The sequence below is a fragment of the Harpia harpyja genome, chromosome 14 (genome assembly GCF_026419915.1).
Source record: "Harpia harpyja isolate bHarHar1 chromosome 14, bHarHar1 primary haplotype, whole genome shotgun sequence".
NCBI lineage: Eukaryota > Metazoa > Chordata > Aves > Accipitriformes > Accipitridae > Harpia > Harpia harpyja.
In genome coordinates this window covers 30,698,794-30,725,999 of record NC_068953.1, presented here as the reverse complement: position 1 = coordinate 30,725,999, position 27,206 = coordinate 30,698,794, and the positions used below count along the sequence as shown (strand labels likewise).

The window sequence follows — 27,206 nt, the reverse complement described above, 5'->3', positions numbered from 1 at the left end:
CAAAAGGGAACTATTTCAAATTTCAGGGTTATTGAAATTACATGTTACTCAGAATGTAATGTTTGAGTCTTACAAAAAAAGCCCAATAACTAATGTGCTGATAAAATATTCACAAACAAAACCTTTGTTAAACAGGACTTCAGGAGAGAGTGCTTCTTCTCATAGCCTTCTAGTGTACAGAAAAGCTGAGGCTGAGACTGCGGAAAAACAGACGAGCAGAGTTCAGGCAAGTGACAGTAATGTTGTAGTAGGAGATTTATAGGGAGAAATAAACCCGTATCTTTTTTTAGAGTAACCAATACAATTTTGAAAAAAACCCATAAGCTTTTGGGGGTCTGATGCTTTCTGTCTGACATGGTTTGTACACTCTAACAGAGTGTAAGAGGCAGCACTGCAAAACCAGGTATTCATGCTCAACAGCCACAAACCCACATGCTTTTTCTAGCAAGCTGTTAAAAACAATATACTAATCAACATGAGGCTCAATCACAGAAACAAGTGCTTCACAAAGTAACTGGACCTGGAAATCATGCCTGCTGTAACTTAGGCAGGTTTTCCTTGCTTGGCTGTCACCCAGGAACCTCCCACTTAATTTTGGACAAGCTTCTAAACTCGTGCTGGGGGAGTGCTGTAGGGAAGGCTGAGTGAAGGGAACTGCAGAGAGACATTGGGTGGCCAGAGGCTTGATCCAGAAACCGAAGGGGGCTGTTTCTTTTGAACTACCCAACAGCCTATCTGGGTCTTTTTTTTCTGAACTTTATCAGTTGGTCTAATAAAAGACATTGTTTCCCCATGTAAATCTACCTGTTCATATTCATAGAGGGTCATGACTATGAAGACACTTGCCCAAATGGCACTTTGTCTGTTTCTCAGACACTCACCTAATTTTTCATAGGTAATACCCTACATTTATTTTGGGACATGCACAAACTGATGTTACTGTTGACATCGCCATCCTTGGAGCCTCCTGCTAGCCCTGGGAAGAGAGTGCAAGTGTGTATGATAACGGGCACAGGCTTGCCTGAGCCCTGCTGTGGAGGTGTTAGTTGGGTGTTTTGTGGTCTGCTTGGGGCACAGCCTGAAGAGCCGAGCCTCAGTCTGTGTTTGTCTTTGAGAGGGTAGAGTTTCTCATCGGACGATGAGAGAAGTAGGTCGCCCAGGTTGTGAGGGGCCAGGCTGGATGAGCTGAAAGATGACAAAAGACACTGGTTCCCTGCCAGTACAGGTGCTGCTACATTTGTTTATTGTTCGTGACACACGTGATTTTCTACATGTTCATCCTAAGATGAAGGTACGTTCTCTGCACTCGCGGGCTGCGCAGCGCCTGGGGAGTTTGGCTCAGGCTTGTAGAAGGGCTTACGGCTACAGAGCTCAGGCTAGAACACCCTACTTTATTTATAGTTGTTTTAGCACAGCTCTTCCCGTTGTCCTCCATGGGCTGGGAAGGCTGGTGGGCAGGGGGGCACTCCTGAATGATTCACAGGCAGCTGTTGAAGGCAGCATGAATTCAAGCCATTTACAAAACCATTCTGGAACCAGGTCCTTCCAAGGAGAGTGTGGGTAACGGCTGGGAAGCACCACTGAATGGCGATTTGGGAATGACCTCAAGCACCTCGAGCGTTCAGCTGAAACGTTGTAGTGCTCTGTTACTAACATGTTGCTATACCACTAGTAAGTTTGAATGGCGGGGGGTGGGGTGTAGATTTTTTTTTTTAGGACAATGGAAAGTCTTTACAACATTGTTGCTTTGATTTCAGACAAGGCTTTTACAGTTTATCTTTTTCTCTCCTCTGGCATTCTCCCTGCTTGGGTGTTATGTCAGGTCAGCTCCTTACACAGCGGGGACTTCCTCCTCCCAGTACCCAGGAAGGCAGCAAGCGCTACCTCGTCCTGGCAGGCAAGGTCCCTTCTGCGCATTGACAACAATTATTTTTCTCTCAGTTTTCCCTAAATTTCTGTAATTCCAGAAGGTTCCCTGGATGCGAGGGGTTTAGGCAAGAGCTCCCATGGCTTGCGCCTGGCCCTCAGAGAAGTGGAAAAGACCCCGACAATGTAAACCACAGGGAAAATTTTTAGAAAAACGATTTTATTCACCCCACGACCCAGCTAAGGTGTGCCGCTCGGGCAGGGCAGGGACCCTGTGCCCCCCCGGGGCGAGGAGCCGGCCCTGAGGGGGCCGGTGGAGCTGAGGGAGGCGGGCCCGGCCCCCCGCCTGGGGCCGCGCGCCCCCTCGGGCTGCCCGCGCGGCGCGTGTCTCCGGGCGGGGCGCGGAGCGAGAGCCAATCGGGAGGCGCGGTCACCTCCCGGGTGGGCGGTGGCGCGGGCTTCTGCGCCAATCGAGCGAGGCGGGGGGCCGGAGAGAGGAGGGGGGCGCGCGCCCGCGCTCGCCGTGCTGGGGGGCGGCCGCCGCTCGCTCGCTCGCTCGCGCGCGCGGCGGGCCGTGGGCGGGGCCGTGGGCGGGGCGGCGGCGGGCCGCGCGGCGGGGCGGTGGCGGCGGCGGCGGCGGCGGGTAAACACGGCGGCGGGGCTGTGGGGAGCGCGCGCTGTTCGGCCATGGCGGCTTCTCCTGTTGAGGTGTTTGGGCTGCCGGGCGAGGAGGTGAGGCCTGCGACCGCTCTCTTCCTCCCCGCCTCCGCTCCCCGCTTCCTTTCTCCGCGGAGGGAGGGCGGGCGGCGGCTTCCCCGCGGGGCCGGGCCGGGCCAGGCCGGGCGGTTTTCCCTTCAGGGCGGGGGTTTCCTGCGGGCCCGTAGCGGTCTGGCGTGGCGGCCGGGTGGGGAAGCGGGGCTGAGGTGAGGTGGGGGCCTCGGCGGGCCCGCCCGGGAGCTGGGGAGCGCGGCGCCGGCGCCCCCCTGCCAGCTCCCCTCCGTACCGGCAGCCGATCCGCCCCGCCAGCCTCGGCCGGCGGCGGGGAGGGCGGTAAGCTGGCGGCTGCCGTGTCTCCTAGCACCGGCATTCCTGTCTCTAGGCTGCTTTTTGAAAGCTGTGCGAGCCTCCCCCTATAGACGGAGAAATTCGCGTCCGTTGGGCAAAATCCTCGTGACGGAGGTAGATGGGTGAAGCGGGATTTCTTCTCCCCCCGCTCCCTCCCCCGGTGCTGAAGAATAAAGTCTTTGTTTCAGGCTTTGTCACAGACAGCATTTGAACCGCTGAGGCGGTGCGTGGATTAAAATGATGCAAAAGGTAGTTTGGGGCTTGAGCGACGGTGCTTTTCTCTGCATTGCCGTTAGCGAGAGCATGAAATCGTGTGTGCGTTCAGGTGTTTTTTGCAATAAACTCGTGGGTAACCGAAAGTGACTTCTACAGCGAGTTCTATCATCAGGTCGTAGTTCCTGAGCACGTGGATCTTTGGAAGGTGGCTGATACTGATGTACCTGTTACTGTGCTTAAGTGGTAGATGGGTGGGGTGGGCTTTTGCATCATAACGGTGGTTTGTGCATAGGGCAGAATATTGATGGAACAGTTAACTTTATCAAGAAGAAAGAAGGTCACTTTTTTTTTTATTGCAGGTATAGGAAGACTAAAAGCTGTATCCATCTGAAAGCTGTTTGGTGACCTGTGTGAAGTCAGTAATGTTGTCTTTGAGCCAGCAGGATATTTAACCAAGACTGTCTTTGATCGGCTCTTTTTGTGTCCTGGCAGTGATGATGTCCGTGTCAGTGCACACTTGTTGCATCATTAGCAGGAATTCACTTTATCAAAACTATGAAATATTATTCCTAGTCTGTTAGCATGGTTGTCTTTCTCAAGTTCTCCTTTACTGCTGGAGAAGTAACTATAAAGCTCTCAAATGATTTCTTTTTTTTTTTTTCTTCATCTTAATATTTGAATTGCATAGGAGTTCTAATAGAAAATTAGCACAGCATGTTGCAAGGGTTGCATAGTGCTTCCCATTGCAAGATCCTATTTGCAGTTGCTAGTAACTTTTTGAGGCTATCTAGTTGGACTAAAACATTCCATGCCTCAGGTTCTCTATTTTAACTTTATTAAACTTTGGTCATTTTAGTTGTTTCTTTAGCTTCCCTTGCTGTGGGGAAAGTATTTTGAAATCTGGTCAAAATTGAACGATTCTCATCTCTCCATCCTTATGAATGTGTTTCTTTGGAGCAGCCGGGGGAAGGGGGAGAAAATATGAAGATGTAACAAATCTATTGGATCCAAATTGTTCTGTAATTCAAAAGCTTAGCCAAACTTTTTCAAGTTGCAAATGTGAAAAATGTAGTTTGTTTATGATCAGAGACTTTGATAGTCAGTTGGTGCTTATTGTTTCATATGTAAAGAATTTGCTCAGTCGTCTTCGTAGTTTTCATGTGTGATTCTGCATGCACAAATGACAGAACAAATGATCTTATGGTTATAGGAAAACTGCTGCCAGCTGCTTGTGCCTAGGGTACTAGAATGGAAACTAGAATTCTGACTCTCTAAGTTGTCCTTTTTTGTCTTCCCAGATTTTAAATCTGGGGGATTGAATACACCGAATCACTACAAAAACACAAAGTCAGAAACCCAAATTGTATTGAAAGTAGCATCAAGGAGTTTTCTGTAAAAGCCTCCCCTGCCCTCGTTTTGCAGGCTTTTCATTGTTTATGTCTGCACACTGCTGCTTCCCCAGGGTTGCTCTGTGATCCATTCTGCAAGATGGATTTGCTTGGGGTATGAATCAAAACTGTCTGGTAAAAGAAAGTGGTGTTATCCGCAAAACCTCTTTACTTGTTGCAGCTATTGCACACGATTATATGATAAATATAATAATTATAAATAAATGGTAAGTAAAATAATGAAGGAAGGTGAGGAGAAGTTGGTCTAATTGTTGCGGCAGTTGAATGCAGTATTAGAGTGTAGATTTTTCCTCCCCCTCTTCCTCACCCCCCAAGTTAATGCATTTATTCCAGATTTCTTGGTTAATGGTGTATTAGTCACTTGGACTTAATAGATGGCTAATATGATGTTGCTGACACAAACAAAATGATGAAGAAGCTGGGGTGAAAAGGAAGCTGTAGCTGAGGTTATTGTGTATACAGTGGGTTATTGTATATGCTGTATTTAGGTATTTGAATTTCAGTGCCTGAATCTAGCAGATGCAGTTGTCCTTAATTTCTCTGGTTCAGTTTTTCTTCTGTAAAATGGATATAGTATCCTTTTGTCACCCACAGGACTTCTTATGATTTAGTTGCATGTTGAAATAAAGAGCACTAGAAAAGTCAATGGGGAAAACTAATAGTTCTGTATTCAGAGCAGGGTTTTGGCAGTGTGTGGAAAATAAGGTCTAGGGTCACACGCTGAAAAATGAAGACAGGAGAAAATACAAAATAGTAGTTTGTGAGCAATACCAATTTTGTTTACTTAGTAAGGTGTCTGTCTCTTAGAAAGAGTTTACGATCCTATCATAAAAAGTTCTAATGGGATGAATATGCAATAACATGCTAAAATTATTATAATCTAGGAATGATATTAGACTAAAATGGAAATCTGATCACATTTCTGAATTCTTTTTTTATTGTGAATTACTTTACGTTGCAGGATAGTGTATAGAAAAAAGGTAAATGAACAGATTATATACCTTGCTACAGCCGATCTCAATGTAGAAAAATAAAGAGCTCTACTAATATTTTTAAAAATTACTTTTTATTCTCTCTCTAACTTTTTTTAAAGAGGAAAGAAATACCTTAATGTATACTTCCCACCTCCAGGTCAGACTTTGTCTCACAGTGCTCTTTGCCTCAGGCTGCCTCAGGTTGGGAGCATTAACTGCTGCAGACTTTGTCTTGACCTGTGAAGTGGGTAACTGTGCCTGTTCTTGCATACTCAGGATACGTCTACCTTTGCATATGGTTGCAAGTGTTGGTTCAGATCTGCAGGAACAGACTGACATGACTGCTGCTGCTTTTCTTTGTCATAACAGTGGTAACTTTGCTGGTGCTCTTAAATGTGCTTGTTGAGGTGGGGTGTCCATAGGTACAGGGTATTTGGCTGAGGGACTTTCTAATACAAAACTTTCAGGTTGCTAAGACTTGAATTTCTGCCGGTTAAACACTTTGACCAAGCATTTTCTGACACTGAGCTATTCACTTCCACTTACTGTGTTTTTGTGACAATTGACTGCAATACTAAATACAGCATTTTCTAACAGTAATTGTGGAATGATCTTTCAAAGACTGAAGGAAGAATCATTGATATCTCAGCTAATGCTCTGTTATTTCTTTGGTTACAGAAGGAATTACATTTTTCAGTGGTTTGCTGGGTTAAAAATGTAATTGTTAAAGAACTGTCCAGGATGACAATGTATTTATTTCTGTTTTCTGTTAAAATATCCACTTGCACTGTAGGGCTTTGGAATGGCGTTTAATAAAGCGACGCTGCTTGGCTATATGCTTGTATTTCATAGCCTGTTTAATTTAAAAATTTCTGTATGTTAGAGTTCTTACACTCCCAACCTGAATTAAGGACTTTCTTATTTTGCTTAGCTCTTTTTATATTGCCTAAATAACATGATAGTTAGCTAGCTTTTTTGATCCGTTGTGTCTGTTACGCTTGATCTGTTTCAGGGAGCAAACTAGTAATGGGAACTTCTCACAGGAAAAAATACACTCCCACTTGCATGCATTTGCCATTTCAGGTTTCTCAGTCACTTGAGAGCTGTCCTATGTAGAACAACTGTTCTTGTTTTCTGCAGGTCACACAAGATTTCTCATAAGCGTATGGTATTTTATTCTGGAAAGCTTTAGATATATTTTTATATTCCTTTAGGATATACTACTGGAGTAGGTTGTTAATGGTTATTTAGCTTGCTGCTGGTGAACTGAATATCTTGGATACATGGTTCATCTTCTCTGCTTCTACATACCTTACCCCACAACGCTTCTCACATTGCTGTATTTTTGAGATGATGCTGATGACCAGAAATCTTTCAGATGTTACTTTGGAGACTGGCATGGGCTAGTCTTCCTCTGGATTGCTTCTGACGAAAACAGCAATTTTGTTTGGCTCGTTTGTGCTTGAGCTTGAGGCAGCCCAGTGCTTCTGTTCCTTTTCAAACCCTATGGCCTCCCCAGCACCTCTGTACTAGATGTCTACTCTATTTGACTCTGTTCTTACATGGGGCACTCATAGAAAAAAACAGACACGCATGCCTCTGTGCTTCAGAAATGCTCTGAATTTATTCTAGGCTGTGAAGGACTTTCCCATTGCAAGGCATGATCTGGAATCCAGTATATCTGGAATAGTTTAGATGCTTGTAGAAATGGTGATGCTTGTTGGTTTGGGGTTTTGGGAGGTTTTTTGTTTTTGTTTTGGGTTTGATCGGTTATTTGTTTTTGTTTTTTTGTTTTTTTTTTTTTTTAACAGCAGTATAATTTGTGTAGATCTGATGGTTTCAAGAAGTTACTTTATGTACCCGGGTTTGTTTTGTTTTGTTTTTTAAAGCCTTTCTTTCACACTGAACTAACAAACACTGACTGACTGTTGTGAATATTGGGTTGCACATGTTGAAAAGTGGTTTGGTTGTTGTTGGTTTTTTGGTTTGGATTTTTTTTTTTTTTTTAAAGTAAAATTCTGTTGACAAACTGGTAATTCCATTAGTGGACTGTTGTCTTCTTGAATCTTTTCCTTAATTCGCAATCGAACGGAGGCGTTAAATACAATTTGTAGCAATAGCCATCTTGAAGGTTGAGAATTCCTTATTTATGAACACAAAATGCTTATATGGTACAATTAATGTTTAAGTTCTTTTAGTGAGTTAGTAAGACTGGACTGTAACTGGCAGGTCGAAGTTAATGACTTTCATTATGTTTACAAGATTTGATTAATGTAGTTCTATAATAGGAATCTTCCTGAATCTAAAACTTGCTTTGCTTGCTTTGCGGGAATTTCTTCAAAGAAAAATGGTTTGGCTCTGTTGGTTGCCATAGAGGGGGAAGAGGGTGCTCTCTGAGTTGTGAAGGAATGGTCAAGATGGCAAAGTCTCCTTCCCACTTTCCATCTCCTGGTAGAATGAACTGGTGATGCTAACAAAACTTACTATCCTTTAGAGGTCACCTAACATATATGTCTGTCTCACTTGCAAGGTCTGAATATTGCAGGAACTACTTTCCTTCAGCTAAGGCTCACCATTCTGTGGGAAATGCTTTCTTTCAAATGAGATGGTAAGTTTTTAACAGTAACTTCACTGGGCCTATTCCTCATGCTGTCAACTTTCTATCTGTCTCCTGCTGGAATTGCTCAAGCTGAGTATAGCATATATAAGTGCTCTTAGCCATCCTGATCTTATAATTACGTGTTGGAGTTTTTTGTTTAAGATCTAAAGAATTTTATTTAAAATTCTTAGTACCTCTTTCTCTATAATATATGAGGAAGGTCTGTTCTTACATGTTGTTTTTAATGTTAGACAGGTGAAGAATGTCAAGATCTTCTGGACCGCTTAAGGGAAAACATTCTATGCTAACCTCAGCGTAGGTAATGGAAGAGCCAAATCCTTAATCATGCAGACTCTAAAAGGTTTCTTTGAGGTGAAAAGACTGCTTATTGCTCCATTAAGGAACAATGGGTTTGTTGTGAAACACTCAAACATAACTTTTATGGTCACTAACGATCTCAAGGTAAAAAAACAAAACAAAACCCAAACTTAATGCAATTTGAAATAAGTGAAGTGCTCTTGGATGGGAGATACAGACTAGGAAACTTGGTAAGGTATGGGGTTTTTTAACTTATAGAAACACAGCAGTGTCATCTACTAAAATTGGCAGATGCAAGAAGCTATCTATTCAACTGGAATACGTAGTCACTTTAGCTGTAATAATCTTCCAGCATTGTTTCCAAGCTGCTCCTAGGCTTCAGAGCCTTTTATGTGACGATCTCTGTCTTTAATCGATAATTTGTGCTTGAAATACAAGCTACTAGTAGGGTGAAGCTGGGTACCTTGAGTAAGATGTCTCACAGATTTGAGAAGCATGCTATAAAAGAAACGATACATTCATGGTGTGTATCTCTTATGCTAGTACTTATTCTTTAACAGGATCTTGGCTTTAGTGCACTTCTACGTATGCAAGTGTCCTAACTCATCTTGTTGTTTATAGCTGTTCCTTAATGACGTCAGCAGTCTGTGTAGATCTGCTCTGCAGAACACTCTATAATAGTTGATGATAATATCTTTTTTTTTTTTTCTTCCCCTCTACTGACTTTCTGGACCTCAGTACATGGGATGGGAGGGATTGCTCTACATGGGATGTAGAACACGTTCAGCCCGTTGAACATTCCTTCCTTTTTATGTTCTTTCACTGGACCAGGCTATTTACTGGTTTCAGTGTTGAACTTCCAAACTATGGGTACCTTTATTTCAGCTTGCCTTATTGGCACATACCCAAATCTGAATTTTCTGTTCTCTTTTTATCTTTGCATTATATGTAGATGTGGTATGAAGCTTAAGAAAGCCTTAACAGATTAATTCCTGATACTACCAGAATCTTAAAAGGTGATGCTGCTGTACTGTTTTATCATTGTAATACCCTTCGATGCTCTTTTTCTTGGCTTGATTTAGTGGTAGTTGATTCTTGACCTATCTAGCTGGAACAAAAGAATAACAGGATGTTATTGCCTAGAGCAATTGTTTACTATGAAGTGTGCTCACTGTTAGACTACTCAGACATTTTTATATTGGCTTCCTCAAAAAAAGCTGTCTAGTAGTCCAGCAGATACTACCATTTTGTGTTTTACATTAGATTAACCATCTTGTTTTTGGTGTTTCCTTGTATCCGGTATGAATCTTTTCTGTAGAAGTATATTAAAAAAGCAAAATCAAAACTTGAACCAAAGCCTAAAGTAGGAAAGCCAATAAAATTAATTTTTCAATACTAATCAAATATGTACTCCAAAGAACCCTTCTCCGAATTAAAAACCTGTCTCTTCTGTTGCCATACAATTATTTTAATTTATCTGAATTTTATATCTTGCATGTCAAACTGCTTTTTCTGTATGGTAGTTGTTTATCTGAGCATGGCTCCAATCAGTCATGTGCTGGAGCTTTGGGATGTATCAGGAATCATTGTTCAACCTGAGAAATGGATTGCAACTTGCTGAAAACTCCTGTAAAATTGTTTGGACTTGAAGTGTTTACACTAATATCAGAGAGCGCCTTTATAGCCACTGAATTAGATAATAGCATGTTATGTGTTTTGTCTTATGGTTCAAGTGAAGGAGAACAGTTAGTAGTGTAATATGTTCATAGTTGAATTATTGGATGTTGCAGACATGAATGACTGGCAAAGGTAAATGTGTCTTGCTAGTGTAACACAGAATCTTATCACATTTAGTTTGTGTAGGAAATATTTCATCATCTACAGTCTGTGGAACTGGCAACACACTCTGCATGCACACACACGGATATGTACACACGCATGTGTGCACACTCACAGACTGAAGTCTACCTTTGGGGACTCAGACGAGGCTCACACTTGATCATTTTTCTCTGGTTTGTTCAGTGTTTTGTACTATAGTCATCACCATGTCACCATTTCTTAATTTGTGCTTTCTTTCTTACCCTTTTTTTCTGCATGTGCCTTTCCTTCTGTCTTCTGCTCTGTCTTGGACTTCCACCACTAAAGCAGGAGTCTCTCTCCCAGTTGTCATTAGCATTATTTTCCTACTGTGTGAATTTGGGAAGGATGGGGGTGAGAATGGACAGTGTTAATACTTGTCCTTTATAGTCCTTGACTATAAACAGCTGTAACCCAGGCAAGACCATTCTATTCTGATAAAGGTGTGAGCAAGCTTAAACTCCTTAAAAGCTTGAAATTTCTTTCCAAATGCTGTTTTCTTGCCCAAAATGAACAGTTCAAGAACTTCTTGCCTTAATATATATTCATTGAATCTAGATAGATTCATAGTAACTTTTGGGAAATGAAACACTATCCACTTCTGGAAGTGGCCACTTTATTAGTTTGACTCTTGCTTTGCTGAGTAGAGAATGCATTTTAAAACTATTTTAATGAGCATACATAAAAAGGATTTCTGTGTTACAGTCAGTTCAGAGTATCACAGGCTGGCAGGCATTGCCTTTAAAGCTTTAGGTTATTGATTGTCTGTCTACGTATCAGCTTGGAGACCTTCTATTTCATCATCTTGTTACATACTATCTGTTAGGAAACAGATTCATTGTTGAGATTGTGAAAATGGCATGTGTTAGCAGACCCAGGTATTTTGACCAGTTAATCTTGAACATGTGCTTTGGAATATACTAATACAACTAACAATAGAATAATGATGAAACCTGGAAGTTCATAATAAGATCACTAACTTACTGATTTAGCTCTGTAAAGGATGTTTTGTCTGACTTAATCGGACCAAGAATTTTTGGACAGTTCAGTCTCTGTAATATGTGGTAGCCTTATCCCCCCCACATACCCCACCCCTCAGCTTTTAAAAATATTATATAACCCCTAAAAATAATTTATCCTTGAATTTGTTAGGACCAGACTAACTGATACAAACACTCAGTGTCATTTGGACTTCGTTTGTATGCAGCCACTCCCTGGCAGATTCAGTAGTTTAACAAATACTTCTTTTCCCACACTGTATTTACCTGATTCGTATGGGGTACTTGTATTCTCGGAGGGAACAGCTTAACAGTTCACAGTTTTAATGGTGAAATGATCTGCTTGTGTTTTGTGTATGATGGTGTGTTTTGTGCCATTATTGTGTTCCCTTTTTTTTTTTCCTTTCCCCTCCAGCCTCCAAAGTGGCTGGCAGTCCTTGCTCCATCTATACAAACAACCCCTGTACAACTCTGTGTCCAGAGCTGCTGCCTTTAATGGGCTGTTGTGTGTGCATGTCTCTCAGAAGTGCATGTCTGTGTTATAGAGCAGCTGGGTACTAGGGCATTAAACCTATAAGACTTCTAGTGTGCCTGTCTTCAGCTGTACAGACAGAATAAATTCAGACTGAGCCCTTCAAGTTCCCGTCAGGACTGCAAAAGCATGGGCAGGCATTTATGGCCAGGAAGAGACTCTTGGGGAGATAAATTGGTCTGAGAGCAGTTTCCTAGACAAGCTGCAGTGCTACTAGACATAAATGGTGTGTTCCTGGTTACTGACTAGGTGCCTATGCCTTCCTATGCCACCAGAACCACTGGAAGCACCACAGTGGTGGAAAAGAGTAGCAAGGCGAGCTTGGGAGAGTTTACAGACAATATAGGTACAGGTTGCAGCCTGTGTGTTTCTTGGACCATGAAAACAATCTAAGGTTGCAGCTGCCTATGGATCTACAGAAGCAGTTACTGATCCACCATTTCTTGTATGTGTGGCTACGAAGGCAGCAAATAAGGATCTCTCAGCAAGGTGAACAAAGAAGAAAAGGTTCAAAATTGCCTTTGAAACCGTGAAATTTTGGTTTTGAACCTGTTCCCTCTGGATGCCAGAATCAAGTATCTGATGCTTTGTCTCCGTGCAGAGCTTGCATCGCCTAATTTTTCGCTGCATGAAATTAACTTCAAACAGTCCGGAACTCTTTGGCTGTTCATTGCTTTCTGAGATCAGTGTATATGGGGCTTTTGTGAGCTGTAGCAGCCGTTCCTTAGCAATTCTGCCTGTCATCAGTGAGTGGGGAGAAAAGGTCATATGGTCACAGCACAGACCGGTATCCTGTCAGCAGGCCTCTCTGCCTCTTCAGGATGTGTGGGGTGGTAGCATAATGGATCCTTCCAGTGTAAGGCACTTGTGACTGCATTTGAATCAAGCTGTCTGAATTTCATCTGATCTGCCTTGCACACTAGTCTGACCAGAGAATGGGGAACCTAATCTCTCGTGATCAAGTATTGCCCTAGCGTGTTAGTGTGGGTTTTTTGCTGAATGTTCTAGTCTTTATAGCTTGGAAAAAGAAGTGGACCCTTCAGTATCACCTATCAGTTTAAAAAATACACAAAAATGTGTGTGGTGGGTTTTTGGGGGATGAGAGCAGTTAGTGGAAAAAGTGAAAGTGAAAAAGGAGGTCTGTGGGGAAGGTTGTTGTGAACAATTCAGATTATTTTTTTAAACTGTTTTTGTTAATCTAGAAGGATATTTCTATATGGCAGTTCATAAGCAGATGTCAGCTTGCTTAGTTGTTCTGCTGGGATAACTAAAATCCTGTAGCTGTCCTATTTTGGCACTGATCCCAAACAAATAATACTCTCTCTTTCAGCAAGGCATGTTTAAATCAACCTTCAGCGTGCCAGCCTCAGGTTTGCGGCTTCTAGTTTCCTGAGGTCATGTACAAAGCAACTTGTCTTTCTGTAAAATAGCATTCAGATAAATTCAGATCTCTATTATGATACCAGTAAACAAACTGCGTGATTAAGCCAACTTTAAAATCTGAGGAGTGTGGATCCTATTTCTGGGATCTCCCCCATGTGGACTATGTTGATGCCCTGTTAAGCCTGACTGAGATGCCTGTGCCCAAAAGCATCTAATTATCTTTATTTTTCTCATGCTTGAGTAACTGAGAAAAGGTTGTGGACTAAGCAATTAAACGCAGATGCAAGAAAAAGTATTTGTTTTTCAGGGCAGTGTATCCTACACCAACATCTGCTCTTGGTCTTTTTCTGAGAAGGAGATGGTGAGATTGTTTCTCAAGCTGGATTCTGTAAGTTGGATCCCGTGGGCTGTGACTGAGGACCCTCCTCTTGTTGGGAGAGGGTAGTGGTGCACTGAGTGAAGTGCAGAAGCGCTCAGTGAGAGCGGAAATGCACATGTGGTACTCCAACTTGAGTAGTCTCCAAAACTCTCTGATGTTGAATGTCACTGAAGCCGAGTAATTGATAGAAGATAAATTGGACACTGTTTTGGAATGTAAGACAAGGGTGGACATTTTAGGATATTTGTGATATATAAAAATATTAACAAATGGCTTTTCTTAATTTGATGCCAACATAGTTTTGTACTTACTTTTTCATAAATCTGGTCAGTTCTATTGCTGTCTGTTGTGACCACACTGTCATAAAACATATTGGTAATGTCCTGTGTCTTAAAGCCTGATCATGACTAAGAATTTTGAAGGCTTAGGACACCTACTAGTGGTCAGTGCTGGTTGAGGTTGGTTGTTAGGTCTTTCTTTTCTGAACTATTAGATTTCCTAGTAGGAGACAATTTTCTTTAAGGTGAAGGTGAAAGATAGACTTGTGATTTGACTGGAATTGTTTTGGCCGATTGACACTTTTGTCAGTAAGTGGATATGTAGATATTCATGTAAGTTCCCTGGCAATCATCTCTAACAATAGAGGGTGGGAGAAACTTGCTTACTTTTTTTTTTTTTAATTTTATATTTATTTAGTGGTTTGTTTTTAGTTTTACCTTGTTAGCCAGTAGTGTCTGCTTCAGGATTAGCATTCAATTCTCTCCATTAGCTTTTCGAATGCCTCCAATTGGTATTGGTTAGGGAGTCCAGCCCTGTGGTTATATAGGAGACCAATGATAAAGCAAACTTTCTGAGTGTTCCTACAAGTCCCCTTTTGAAGGCACTTTCAATCATATGTGGAATTCAGGAAGGCCCCAGGGACAACATCTGGTGCTTCACCCATTGCTCTTGGTATCTGTTTAACTCCTTAACCACCTAGGTTGGATCAGCTTTCCTCACAAGTGTCTCTGACTAGCCATTGCCTACAAACAGTTCTTCATCTGCAAATCGTTTTGCTTTCCAGAGAAACAGTGCTCATTTGTCTTCTTCCTCTGACATGGTCACAGCTGTTGGGATTTTTTTCCCCTCTTGAATTCACTAGCTTATCAGATGAGCCGTGTAAGACTCTGCACAGCTGTATTAAGTAACAGGAGGAGTGCAATCACTTATGTCACTCCTGTGAAGCTGTAATTTGAATAACGTGTAACTGAAATAGTTTTTTGGTTTTCAAAAATCTCATACCCTGCTGACAGGTCATTTCAGAAATCCCAATATTTTGAGCATGGCTTCTCTGTGCTGTAAAATAAAAACATGCAAGAATTCTTTACTCTTGCCCTTTTCCAGAGTTCTTTACTGCTTTATTAACCTGTTCTGATAAATTTGATACCCTTTTCATTCCCCCCTGGAAATAAATTTATGGTCAGAATCTATTTCCCACCCTCTGAATGCGGAGATACCATTAAGTGAAAACTTGCTCAGTTCATATGCATTTGTCAGAGTGTTTAATGGAACTTGCTTGAATGGCTAGTGAGATGTAAATGGCAACCCATTGCTTGCATCCTAACAGATCATGCCCATGTGCACCAAAAATTGTTATGCTGTTCAGAGCATGTTCTCACAAAGGTCCTCGCTTACTCTGCAGAAAAGATGGCTAAGAATTGCCTGCTGAGAAACAGGGGAACTGCTCGTGGAAACTGCTCCCAGATGTTTGCCTTCCTGTGAGCAGTTGGGAGCAGTAGAAGTCACTGGGCTCTTTGAATTGTGGCAATAGCAGCTTGCCCTTACCATTGCCCTAGGAGAAGATCTTCATGTGTGTACATGCAGTGCATCCAGTCTGATACAAGTGTATTGCAAGGCTCACTGGGGGAAAGTGGTGACTGCTACTGCTGGAACAATTTGGAATTTGGGAAAGAAGGCTGGCAGGAGCAGTTGTATGCTAGGTTAACAATCCTGTCCTGTGGCATTAAGCACCCTAACTCAAAACAATATCCCACTCCTTTAGAATGCTGAGAAACAAAATAAAATGAACTTTAAAAAAAAAATCTACTGTATTGACTTACCCAGTTTTTTGGATTCTATGTCTACCGTCATATGTGGATATGATGGTGATAAGACTTTAAAAGGGGTAAAGGTAGAATAAATTTGCTATTGAAACTTAGAGCTGTTTCTATAGGACAAAGTAACTGCATTACTTAGTCTATAGTTTTCAGTGTAAATTCAAAATTATGCCAAAAATTGCTTGTAGCTTTATAAATCAAAAATAGATCCGAAAAATCTGAATGCATCTTGAATATGTTATTTTGCATTTTAGGAGAACACACGTATTGTCAGGGTGAAGGTTATAGCTGGAATTGGCCTGGCCAAGAAGGATATCTTAGGAGCCAGGTAAGAATATATGTTGTTAATGTATTAAGGGGCAGCTGCTGCTTTATTTTCTTTCCACAGCTGTTTTGATCTTAGTAAATCCTGCTGTGCCTCTGTCCAAAAAATCAGAACTGTTTTAACTGGTAACGTTATAAAATAATCGGAGACTATATAAACATGAAGATATCTGTTTTCTTGCCCAAGAGTCACTTGGAGAGATCTTACACATTGGCAAAACAATGTGTGGGAAGGTTTAATTCTCTGCGTGGTAAAATAGTTCTGCCATGGAGGATAGATACATGTATGTATTTTTCTTCAGATAGACTGCAGCTAAAATAACAAGAGTTCAGTTATAATCAAAATTGTCTCATCTGTGCTTTAAAGACTTGGAATGAACACAACACTAAACGCTGGTAGCAACAAGACTATTTCAACTCAAATTACATGCAGAGGAGCAGCATCCACCAATTCTATAGATGTGGTAAACCCATGCCGGTGGCTGCAGGCTCTGGGTATGTACGAACATAAAAGTTAACAATCCCTATAAGGGAAGAAACAACCAAAGTGGCTTAACATTTACCACAGGAAAAATCAGACTTTTGAAATGCTTTGTAGGATCTTATAGAATTGGCAAGTGGCAGCATGCAGCTTGTACTAAAGCTACTTTTTCTTCTGGCCCATGTACAGAGGGTCTAGAAAAGTACTGATGGGTTTAGTACTAGTTCTGCTGTCAGCTGCTTTGGCATATGTATGGGAATGCTGTTATTTTAGCACTAGCAAAATTGTTAGGTGTGACATCAGTTTAGCATTAGAAAAATTTCTCTTGTGATACTCATATTTTCCCTAAAGCCAGACAGTGTATCTTCAAATTTTTTTTTTCACATGCAATTTTTTTATTTCAGACAAAAATAGGGCAGCTTTTCTCATCATAACTTAAATATGTAAAAACCATATGCTCTTTTGCTGTATGGCAGGCAGTCTTGGTCACCTTTTGTTACTAGTCTGTTTGAGCAGTTGAATGCCTTGATTCTATGAAAAGTAGATATTCATATAATCTGCTGTTTATTGTACCACAGGAAGAAGAAAAAAAATCTGAGGCGGTAGGCCATTTTAAACAACCATATTAGGACACCTTCATTAACTGAAAAATTCAGGTTAAACTCAAACTCTGTGAAACTGATAGAATGTTTAGTAAAAATATTGCATGTTCAAGGGAGTACCTCACATTCCAGGTGTTTTAAATTGTTAAAACAAGAGATTCAATACTTCAGGCTCTTTCAGTCACAGCTTATGTTTTTCATGCATGTCTTCTTGAGGATTTATGAAATCTGTTCTCATTAAATAAGAACTGTGAAAGAGGAGAGAGAATCAAATTTTAGTAATATACAGAATATAAAATGGCATAGCTAGTATGGTCATCGTCAGTAACAATGTTTAGTTTTCTCTCTAAAACTATTTAGAAAATGATTGTAAGTACAAGTGTGTATGGTGTTCATAAAGTAATTTTAACTGCTAGTTTCATAGCTTCTATTAATTTAAGCCATTTAAAACTCAACTGCTGGTAATGCTGACAATAAAGGATCTATAGCAGCATGCTTATCTTTTTATTTCCCCTTCCCAGTGATCCATATGTGAAAGTGACAGTGTATGATCCAGTGAATGGAGTCCTTACCAGTGTTCAGACAAAAACTATTAAAAAGGTTAGCCGTCTTACCTTTGTGGGTGTGGTGGTTTTGTTTGGTTTTTTTGATCAGACTCTAGAGAAAAGGTTAATACTACAGAAATATGAGAATTAGTATGTCACTTGAGTGAACGGACATGGGGAAAGGAATGTTCCCTGACCTACTCTGTTTGTCTGTTCATGGCATTATTTTGGTATTTTCTTTTCAATAATTTTAGTGAAAGGTAGAGAAACACTAAGGAATACAAGGTGAAAACTGATTCAAAACTGCATCATTCATGGAAATAGGATTGTTCTGGTTTTCTGAGATCTTTAATGATATAAGAATCTTTCTTGCTGTGCAACTTTTTTTACTCTCTTCTTGCAAGAGTACAGCTTTTTTACTCTCTTCTTGTAAGAGTACAGCTTTTTTACTCTCTTCTTGCAAGAGTACAGCTTTTATTTTTGTTATTTTTGAAACACAAACACAATTTGTTGTGTTTCAACATCAAATTGGACAGTTCACCTGAATCATGGTACTACTCGTTTCTCTAGAATACCAGCAGGAAAAAGTTGGTCTTGGTACTGGTAACTTATGTTAGATCAACTAAAAATAAAAAATTGTGTACATGAGAGGGAAAGTACTCTTCCAAATCATTGTTTTCAGATAGTGGCTGTGATTTATGTTGTGAGATCACTCACGCATTTTCCCTTCAGGTTGATAATTGTTAGTTTAGCTATGATGAGAGTTCAAAGTATCTCTAGTATTTTTAAAAATAGCCACAACTGAAAGATGTATTTAGGTGAACAGGTGGTATTGCTTGGCCCACCTGTGCTTGGTCTGTCTAGATTATGTTGTTGAGAGATTTGGCATTTGCTAAGAGTTCATAATTTCAGGATTAATGTATGTTTGCATTTAAGCAATGTAGGTAGTGGACTGAGGAAAAGGCAGTGATTATTACTGAAGACATGCCATATATTAACTGATTTGGACTGTATAACGAGCCCTTCTCTGCATCCATGGCATTAACCAAAATCTGAGAATACTTGCATAAATTGTCTCCATTCTGCACTGTATTAAAAGTCATAGGAGTCTTATACTGTTTACCTGCAATAGCAAGGTTAAAGCTTTTGTACTGTCGTCTTAAGTGGATTGTTACATGGGATAAAACAGACCTAAAACATCAAAAAAGAACCCAATATAGAATTGTCACTATAACCAATGCTGTCTGTCTTTTTTTTTTTTTTTTTTACCTCTTTTCCTCCCCCCACATATAGTCCTTAAACCCAAAGTGGAACGAAGAACTCTTATTTAGAGTAAGTGTTTTTACAGCCTTATTACCTATGTTGGATATTGTATTAACACATTAGGAAAAATGTTTTCTTAGTACTTCAGCTTAAAATCAGAAATATGTCTATAATTAATGTTTTAAAAGGCTCACAAACTGCTTTCCTTAGAAATACATTTGTTAACATTTCTATTTGTGCCAGAGTTAAATTTTCAGTCTTGATGTTATTTTCTTTATTCCATGAATGTTGAAAACATGAACGTGGATTTAAAAACAGTTTGGGATAGCACCAGTCTTGGCTCATGGATTCTGATAGAAATGCGTTGCATAGTGAAATGGTAGCAAGGTGTAGATTTGCTGTTTAATTCAGGTCTTATGTATTTCTTTCCTCCTGCATAAACATAGAGATTTTGCTGAAGACAAATGCTGGAATTCAGCATATATTTTAACTATTAATGTATTTCTTTTTCATAGGTTAATCCTCAGAAACACAGACTCCTTTTTGAAGTATTTGATGAAAACCGTTTGGTAGGTCCTTTTGTGTTAATATTGCAATGTTATTCATTCAAGTGCAAAGACTTGAATGAAAGTAAGTTTGTCTGGATTTAACATGGATAAAAAAACCACACCAAACAACCTTAACTTCTGTAATGAAACCTAAAACTAAAGGCAGACCTGATTCGTTTACTTATCTGACATTACCACACTTTGTGATGCTCTGAAGCAGTTATATTATTCTTAACTTCTAATGTGCTTTAACTCATAAAATCATCGTTCTTTTATAATGCTTTTCAAATGATATGGCCAAATTCTTTGATGATATTGAAAGCTCTGCACTGAATGTTTATTTTTCCCACAAACAAAGTAGTATTGACAGTGTAGATATCTGTATACAGTGTGAGAAGCTTCTTCAGTGTGTGAGGAGTAGCGTGAAAGAAAAGTATGTGCGCATTTTCTCTGGAAATCTTAACAAGTGGATGGTGGATTGTGATCTCGTAGATAGTTGTCACTCTCTGAATGGCAAGTCATAAGTAAGATACGGGTAGCTTGTGCATTTATTTTCTCAGTGAAATCAAAACTCCTCCTCTGACCATGCTCATTTTATGTGTGAAGATGTCTGCTTACCTATCTTTCTGTCTGTACTTTTTATTGTAAATGAGTAAGGATGGTAGCAGTACAATCATGACACTTGCATCCTAGGGCCACTTCACAGACATTCCTTATCACCAGAATATATATCTTTTCCTTCTGCAATAGTTTGAAACTAATAGGAGGGATTGAGTGCTCTTTAGTTTGTACTGCAAACACAGTTTCATTCTGACTGCTGTTATAAAGGAACTCTTTGTGCTTGAATAGTGTGTTGGCTATGAAAAACTTACTATTTTTTCCTAATGCTTTCTGCATATTTTCAGTAATCCATTGCGTCTTTTATGGAGGTGCTGTTCAGCTAAAGTTGGGAAGAGTGAAAATGTATATAAATATAAGTACAAACTGTCTGGAATAATGAGATTTAAGAAAGAAGAGGCTTGTTTCTTGGTTAGAGGCATTACACAGTCCCAAAACCATTTACTTCTTGACTGGTGGTATTACCTGTCCCAAGTATTTCAAATACGGTGTGTCTTTTATTTTTTGAAAAGCAATTTTAAAGGGAATCACCAGCATTTGTGGCTTATATGGCAGGTTAAACATGATTTTTCAGGATGATCAGATGTTCATCTCAACATGATGTTATGGGCTACAGTGTATTCTTCATGAGGTCAAAGTACTTTGTCCATTAGCCTTTGGAACATTACTGCCACCCCCTGGAAGGCAGGAGGCATGATTAGAAAGTCAGATTCCTGATTTTTGGGGGGGAAGGCCAATGCTTTCTTTGTGGTTTCCACCAAGAGAATTCCTTAGCATTCTTTCGCTAATCTAGAGTAGATAAGTTGACCTGTTTGCTTATGGGAGAGAAACCAATAAAACATTTTATTGGCATCAACTTGGAAATGGTGCTTTTTTTCCTATGTATGATTATATTTAGAGATCAAAGCATCATGACCTCATCAGTCACTGTATAGTTCTACAATAACACCATTATTTTTCGTCTTTTCCATCTCCTCATTCAGTGAATGGAAAAGGCTGTCTCCCTATTTCTCTTTAGCTTGCTCTCAGACACACTAAGTTTCTATCCCAGATGTCTTGAGCTGTTTTAAATAAGTCAAATTGTTGCCTTAGCTGTGATTGCTGTTTAGCGTTGACAAGCTCCCCCACTTCTGTTAATTCATCTTCACATGTCAGAAATCATGGTGCCTTGCGCTCTTTTTCTAGGATACGCAGCTATGATTGGACGGTGTTTTATCTTCCACTATTTTACTGGGCTTCAGTGTTAATCAGCCTTTCTTTCTTCTATCTGTTGGATGACTGTTTAAACTCTAGATGTGAGCAAGCTGATGAAACTGAAATTCTTTTACATTTGTGAGACCATCCTTACGATGGATAATTTCCTCTTTATAAAAATTTATCCCAATTGCTTTTATTCCCTATAACTTTTGGGGATAAATTGAAGCCTGAAACCTCTCCTTTTCGTTTTTAAGAAATTTTGCATTCTTGAAAACCAGGCTCAAAACTTTTCTTCAAAGTCCTGCTGCATTGGTTATATTGGTTAAAATCAATCTGTAATAGCTTTAAAACTTCAAAGATTGCCTGTCTTGGATTTGGTAAGGGAACATTAAATCTAGTTTGTTCTGCTGACTTGTTGCAAACCGTTAGTAGAATAAAGGGCTTGAGCAGTTTGTGGAGTCCTCGATTATGGTTGTCTTTAAAAACACATTAGAAAAATCTGTCAGGAAGGACAATGAGACTACTTATGAGATGGACCAGTGAAGGGACTAGATGACTTTTTGCTGTCTCTTTCCGTCTTACAATAACTTGTCAAAATTATATATATTTCAAACTAAGTGCCAAAATCTGTTATTGATACTGAAGAAGTCAATGGTGTTAAGATTTGAATGGAGCTATTGGTACTTTTTAAAAATTATTAATTTTAATTAAAAATATTAATTTTAATTAAAAATATTAATTTTAATTAATTAAATTTAATTTACGTCCACTCTAATTCAGCAAGGTAGAATTTTGCATTTTAAAAGCCATTTTTTGTTGACTAAGGAAGCAGTAGTTGGCTGACTATACCTATACAATTATAGCTAAGGAAGAGCAACATGCTGAGAAATTTCACTTAAATCTTAAGCCTGAGTTACCAAATTATGTCAGCTTATCATTTTTCATAGGGAATTCTTTAGTAAAATTGAAAAACATTTCAGATCATCCGTTGGGGGGGAAAGTGTTGCTTTCTTTTACTAAAAGCAGTGGTTGCAATTTGTTGTGTACCACACTAACATGTTACAAACTGTACTACTAATAAATTTGTTGTTGGGGAGAAAAGGAGCTTTAAGAAATGCATTTTTTTACTCTTCACTCACTTATCTTAGGGGTGGGGTTTTTGTTGTTTTTGTTTGTTTGTTTGTTTTTAATATGTTGCTTGAAGTTCAAATGTAACTTTTTGAAACTGTGACCAAAAGAATCTTTTATGGTATTTTTCTTTCCTCTTCTCTCCCCATCCCAGTCCCCCTCCAACATATAACATTAGAAGTCCAGTTGGTAAAGCGTAACGAAATAAATTAACTATTGTATTTGTTGGCTTTTTATGAATAAGCTAGTATTCATTTATTGCTGCATTCTAATCATGGAATTCAGGTAACAGAGGTTAAGTAAGCCCCAGAGTATAATTAGAAAACAAATTTGTTGCTTGCAAACAGGGTACTGTGAATTTGATTCTTGGCTCTTTTTTGGGAAGGAGGTATAAATGTTAATTTTACTGCCTTCTAGCTTAAAATACAGTAAAGGTTAAATAAATATGGAGCAGAAAAAAAATCTAGTAGTATGGCCTATAAAAGTATAAATGGCCTAGTGTTCTCTTCTGTTTGTGCTTTTTCAGCAGCACTAAGTAATTTCATGTTAGTGTGGTAGCATTTAGTACTGCATCATATATGGCTTCTGTATTCCAAAGTACATTCATAGCCAAATGTTTGTTTAAAAACAAACAAACAAAAAAACCCAAACAAAAACCAAAAACCAAACCAAAACACAACAAACCCCCCACTTAACAGCAAGATTCAAGATTGTCTTCTTTCAAAAGTCCCACTAGGTGCCAGCAAAGGACCCTTTCAGACGGTATGAGCCAGTGAAACGTTTTGTAGGAATTCTCAATCCCATTACTCTTGTAAGAGTTGACATTGTATTAACTTTTTGACATGCTGAGCATTTTATTTAAAAAATAAAAACAATTAGTAATTAGCTATGAATGTATGAGACAGTTTGTATGTAATTACACAGAATAGCTTTGTTCTGTGATTGTGCTTGGTAATCATATTTATGTCTGTGCATACTTAGCTCAGTGTTCTAAAGTTTGTCACTGGTCATATATTTGCATGCCATATTGAACTCTAATGAATGTCCGCTTATTGTGGGCTTCCAGCAAACAAGATGAGGCAGTTCAGTTTGTAAGAATAGTTTGTTTCTTTCTACCTTTGACAGCTGTAATGTGGAAAGGTTAAAATATAAAATAAAAGGTTAACATGGTAGGCTGAAAATAAATGCCAAATTATTAATCAGAGTAACTTTTTGTGGTTCTAATTCAGTTGCAACTCACTGAAAACTATTAATTAATTGGCAGGAGAGGTTTCTACTGTGTGTAAATCTTTAGAAAGTGTGATTGCTTAACAGTGTGTAGATTCCAAGACAATGCCAGATCTCTTTCAAGTTTTATTTAAATAGTGCAGAAAGACTACTTTTTTTTTTTTTTTTTTTTTTTTTTTTAAGGGGAGGAGGCTTATTCCACTGGTTTATGCATAATTCAGACCTCAGCAGTTTGCTAGCATGGTTACTATTTGGAAATTCAATCCTCGACTTGATACTCAATTATATGGGACTTCATTCCTACCAACTTCCTGTAATTCTAAACCTATGGGTAAAAATATTAGTAGTCATACGCTGCTGAGGAAAGTACGGACACATTGACTCAGCTAGTGCAGCTGCAGCAGGAGTTGCTGTTTTAAACTTGGAATTACTGGAAGTTTATTATTGTATTCATTTATGCAAATTACAGAAGGTATAATTGAAACAAGGTCAGTAGTGTTTGTCAGTGTGTTGCAACTGAGGTCGTTGGAACGTAAGTGCTTTGTAAATGAATGCTTTCTGACTGCAAGCAATCAAAGACGATCCAGAAACTGCAGTTCAACAAATGGCTGACTTATTTCAAGAGGTACAGTTTGTTTTGTTTTGTTTTTTTTAACACTAGTATCTTGTAGAAATTAGGACAAAGACTGCAACTTTTATGGACTTTTACTGTTGTGATGTACTAGCTCTAGGTTCTGTGCAGCTGCCTGTAGCCTTTCTGCTGAAGGATCTTTGTGGTTTTCATTTGCTAACATGCGTGGAAATGAGAACAAATGGCACGACGATTAAGATTGCATTTTGCTACCCAAAGAAGCAATACAGATCCCTTATCGGAAACCTCTGAAAATGTTTTGGATAGTAACAATTGTATGTACTTCAAAAAATCGCAGAATGCTGCACCTAATGTTACACAAATGAAACTGGCTCCTAGACAAGTTGCTTATGCACCTGTAATGCAACAAGTAGTTAATCAAGAGGAAAATGCAGCTATTTCTTCATTGCAAATAAAAAAGAGCACCTCACTGCACATTTCCCTACAGTCTAGAAAGTATAGTGGATGTTTTCGATCTGATGATGCTGTAGCTACTGGTGAAGACACTTCATTCATTGGTATTGGTAATGAAGGAAATTGTGGCGCTAGAATTGTGGTTGATCATCGATCTAATGATAGCCTTCTGAGCAATACTGCTCTGTGCAATGGTAGTCTTAGCAGTATTGCAGCCAGTGACAGTGGATCGTTCAGCAGTGCTGGCAGTGACTATGGATCATGTGCAAGTACTACAAGTGATGGAGGTTCATACAGTAACAGTGTCATCAGTGACAGTGGTAGTGGCACTCTTTCGACAAGTGATGGTACTTTCTGTAGTAGTGTTGTGCATGGTGATTCTTCATATAGAAGCACTGCAAACAAATGTAATCCCTGTAGGAACAACTCATCTCAGGAAACTCTGTGTAGAAGTAATACTGCTTTTGACCAAGATGCTTTGTCGGTGAGGAAGAAGACTAAAATTCCACTGCGACGTTGTTCATCACTGGTTATTTTCCCTAGGAGTCCTTCCAGTACTCCTCCAGCTTCTCCAGTAAGCTCAGGTCAACTACCACATAGAGGTGCCTACCAAACATCCCATAAACTAATTATTTCTCCTAGTGAGCTGGCACAAAAAGAAGATCAAACCATTTCCAAGGGTTTCCTTTCAACAGCAGTCAATGGACTTCGACTGTCTAAAACAGTTTGCTCTTCTGGCGAAGTCAGAGACATTCGACCACTTTGCTTGAACACATCATTACAGGACAAAAGTCTAATTTTGAATAGTTCTGAGCAGGCAACTTGTGAAGAAGTGTCTGATGGCTTCTCATGTATTTCAGTTCATCTCACTCAAAGAGCATTTGCATCGAGCAGTGAAATGGTTAATGGCTGTTGCAGTCCAGAGTTAAATCTGAACTCCAGTGCAAAATACCCTCATTTAAAGCTGACACGTAGCACGTCTGCATGTCTACCCTCAAAAATAGATTCAGAATGTCAGATTAATATAAATGAACTAGAAAGACCAAATGCACAGATAAGCAAAACCCACCATGTTTTGCAAAGAAGTGTTTCGTTGGAAGGATCACATCAAAAAGTTTCTTGCTGTTTATCCAGCCTTAAATACAAGTGTCATAGTGCAAGGACGTCTCAGTTGCACATACAGTTCAAACCTGGGAATGAAGGAAAACCAGCTGGTGTTAAGAAAAGATATGGAACCTCTAAAAGGGAAACGTCTAGCACTTCTTTGTGGAGGCCCCATAAGGTGAGTGTTCTGGTTTATAGAAAAACTTGACAGTATTTTACAGCTGAAATTTAACTGGAAAGTAATAAAATTCACAATCAAGACTTAAATGCAACGATTTTGGAAGTTCCTAATGGTGTCAAACTGTCACCATTAGGAAGTTAATTTTTATGTTGTCTGTAACATTTGGGTTTTAGATTTGTTTCTTAGAATATGGTACATACAGTAGCACAGGTGAATAGATCTTACAGTGAATACCTGTATTTAATATATTATAAACAATAACTTCCTGTTTACATGAACTCAAAGGGATTTTCTTGTCTAGTTATCTAGACATGGGAATTATTTAAACTTCAGATGAAGATTCGTAGTTTTAAGTACATAACTTCTCAGTAAATTAATAGTAATTACTGAAATTATTTGCATATAAAATGGGTAAAAATGAGTGGATTACTGTAGAATCTTTTAGGTTTGTTTCATATAGGCTTTATTTTGCAGAACAGTTTGCTGTGAGTAGAATTAAAGATAAGTAATATTTGAGCAGAGAAACTGTAAATACCGTTTGTTTCTGTATACACCCTGAACCACAGGAATTCTCAGTTTCCTCTCCTGTTTTTTTGTTTTTTTTTTTTTTTTCTTCCAACCACTACTTCAGCCTGAGCAGTACACTGTAACTTAATACCTCTGTGAACAACATTGCTGTTCAAATTATAGTACTTGGTTCTAGAAGGCTTATATTAAATGTATTTTTTTGGTAATGAAACTCACGTCCAACTGAACTGCAGAAGTGTGTTTGCTCTTATTAACTCTTAAGGCAGTTTATATTGCTAGTGAGGCATAAGCCACACGAAATGTGGATTTTTAAGACTTGTTTAAATAACATTGTGAAGACTTGAATGATCTAAATATTACATATTAGTTTTAATTGTGAGTGCAGATAAGAGTGCAACAATTAAAGTTTACCAAAATTGTTTTAAGATTTCATTCTCTATGAATTGACACTGCTACCATTTAACTAACATGCTTGTTTAAGCAAAAGGCGTTATGTCAAAGATCTATAGTTATGAATGTCCCTTTCTAAATTAGTAATATCATTAACTTGGAGGTATTAGCCTGTAAGTTTCAGTCTGTTGTTGCCCTTAGAGTAGTGCCTGATAATTCGATACTTCTTTGGAGTTTTGTATTGCTTTTTGGTTAAAAAGAGTTTGAAGAAAAATGCACTTTCCTTCTTGTAAAACTGTGATCAATGTTTAAGCTTCATTATAAAACTCACAG

General features: G+C 39.2%; 1 protein-coding gene across 5 annotated transcripts in view; it reads left to right on the top strand.

Annotated features, from left to right (window-relative positions):
- The first annotated feature begins 2,495 nt into the window (after positions 1-2,495).
- Positions 2,496-27,206, top strand: part of NEDD4 (NEDD4 E3 ubiquitin protein ligase) — a 63,371-nt gene continuing 38,660 nt past the window's right edge. For 2 of the 5 annotated variants that reach the window (XM_052807848.1, XM_052807846.1), the window contains exons 1-5: positions 2,496-2,598; positions 15,947-16,020; positions 17,621-17,699; positions 18,938-18,976; positions 19,423-19,476. In XM_052807848.1, the coding sequence (XP_052663808.1) occupies positions 2,554-2,598; positions 15,947-16,020; positions 17,621-17,699; positions 18,938-18,976; positions 19,423-19,476 (291 nt within the window). In that variant the 5' untranslated portion in view covers positions 2,496-2,553. Of the gene's footprint in view, positions 2,599-15,944; positions 16,021-17,620; positions 17,700-18,937; positions 18,977-19,422; positions 19,477-23,091; positions 24,251-24,350; positions 25,953-27,206 lie in introns of those variants that run through there. The other 3 variants (XM_052807847.1, XM_052807845.1, XM_052807844.1) reach the window with 3 other exon arrangements.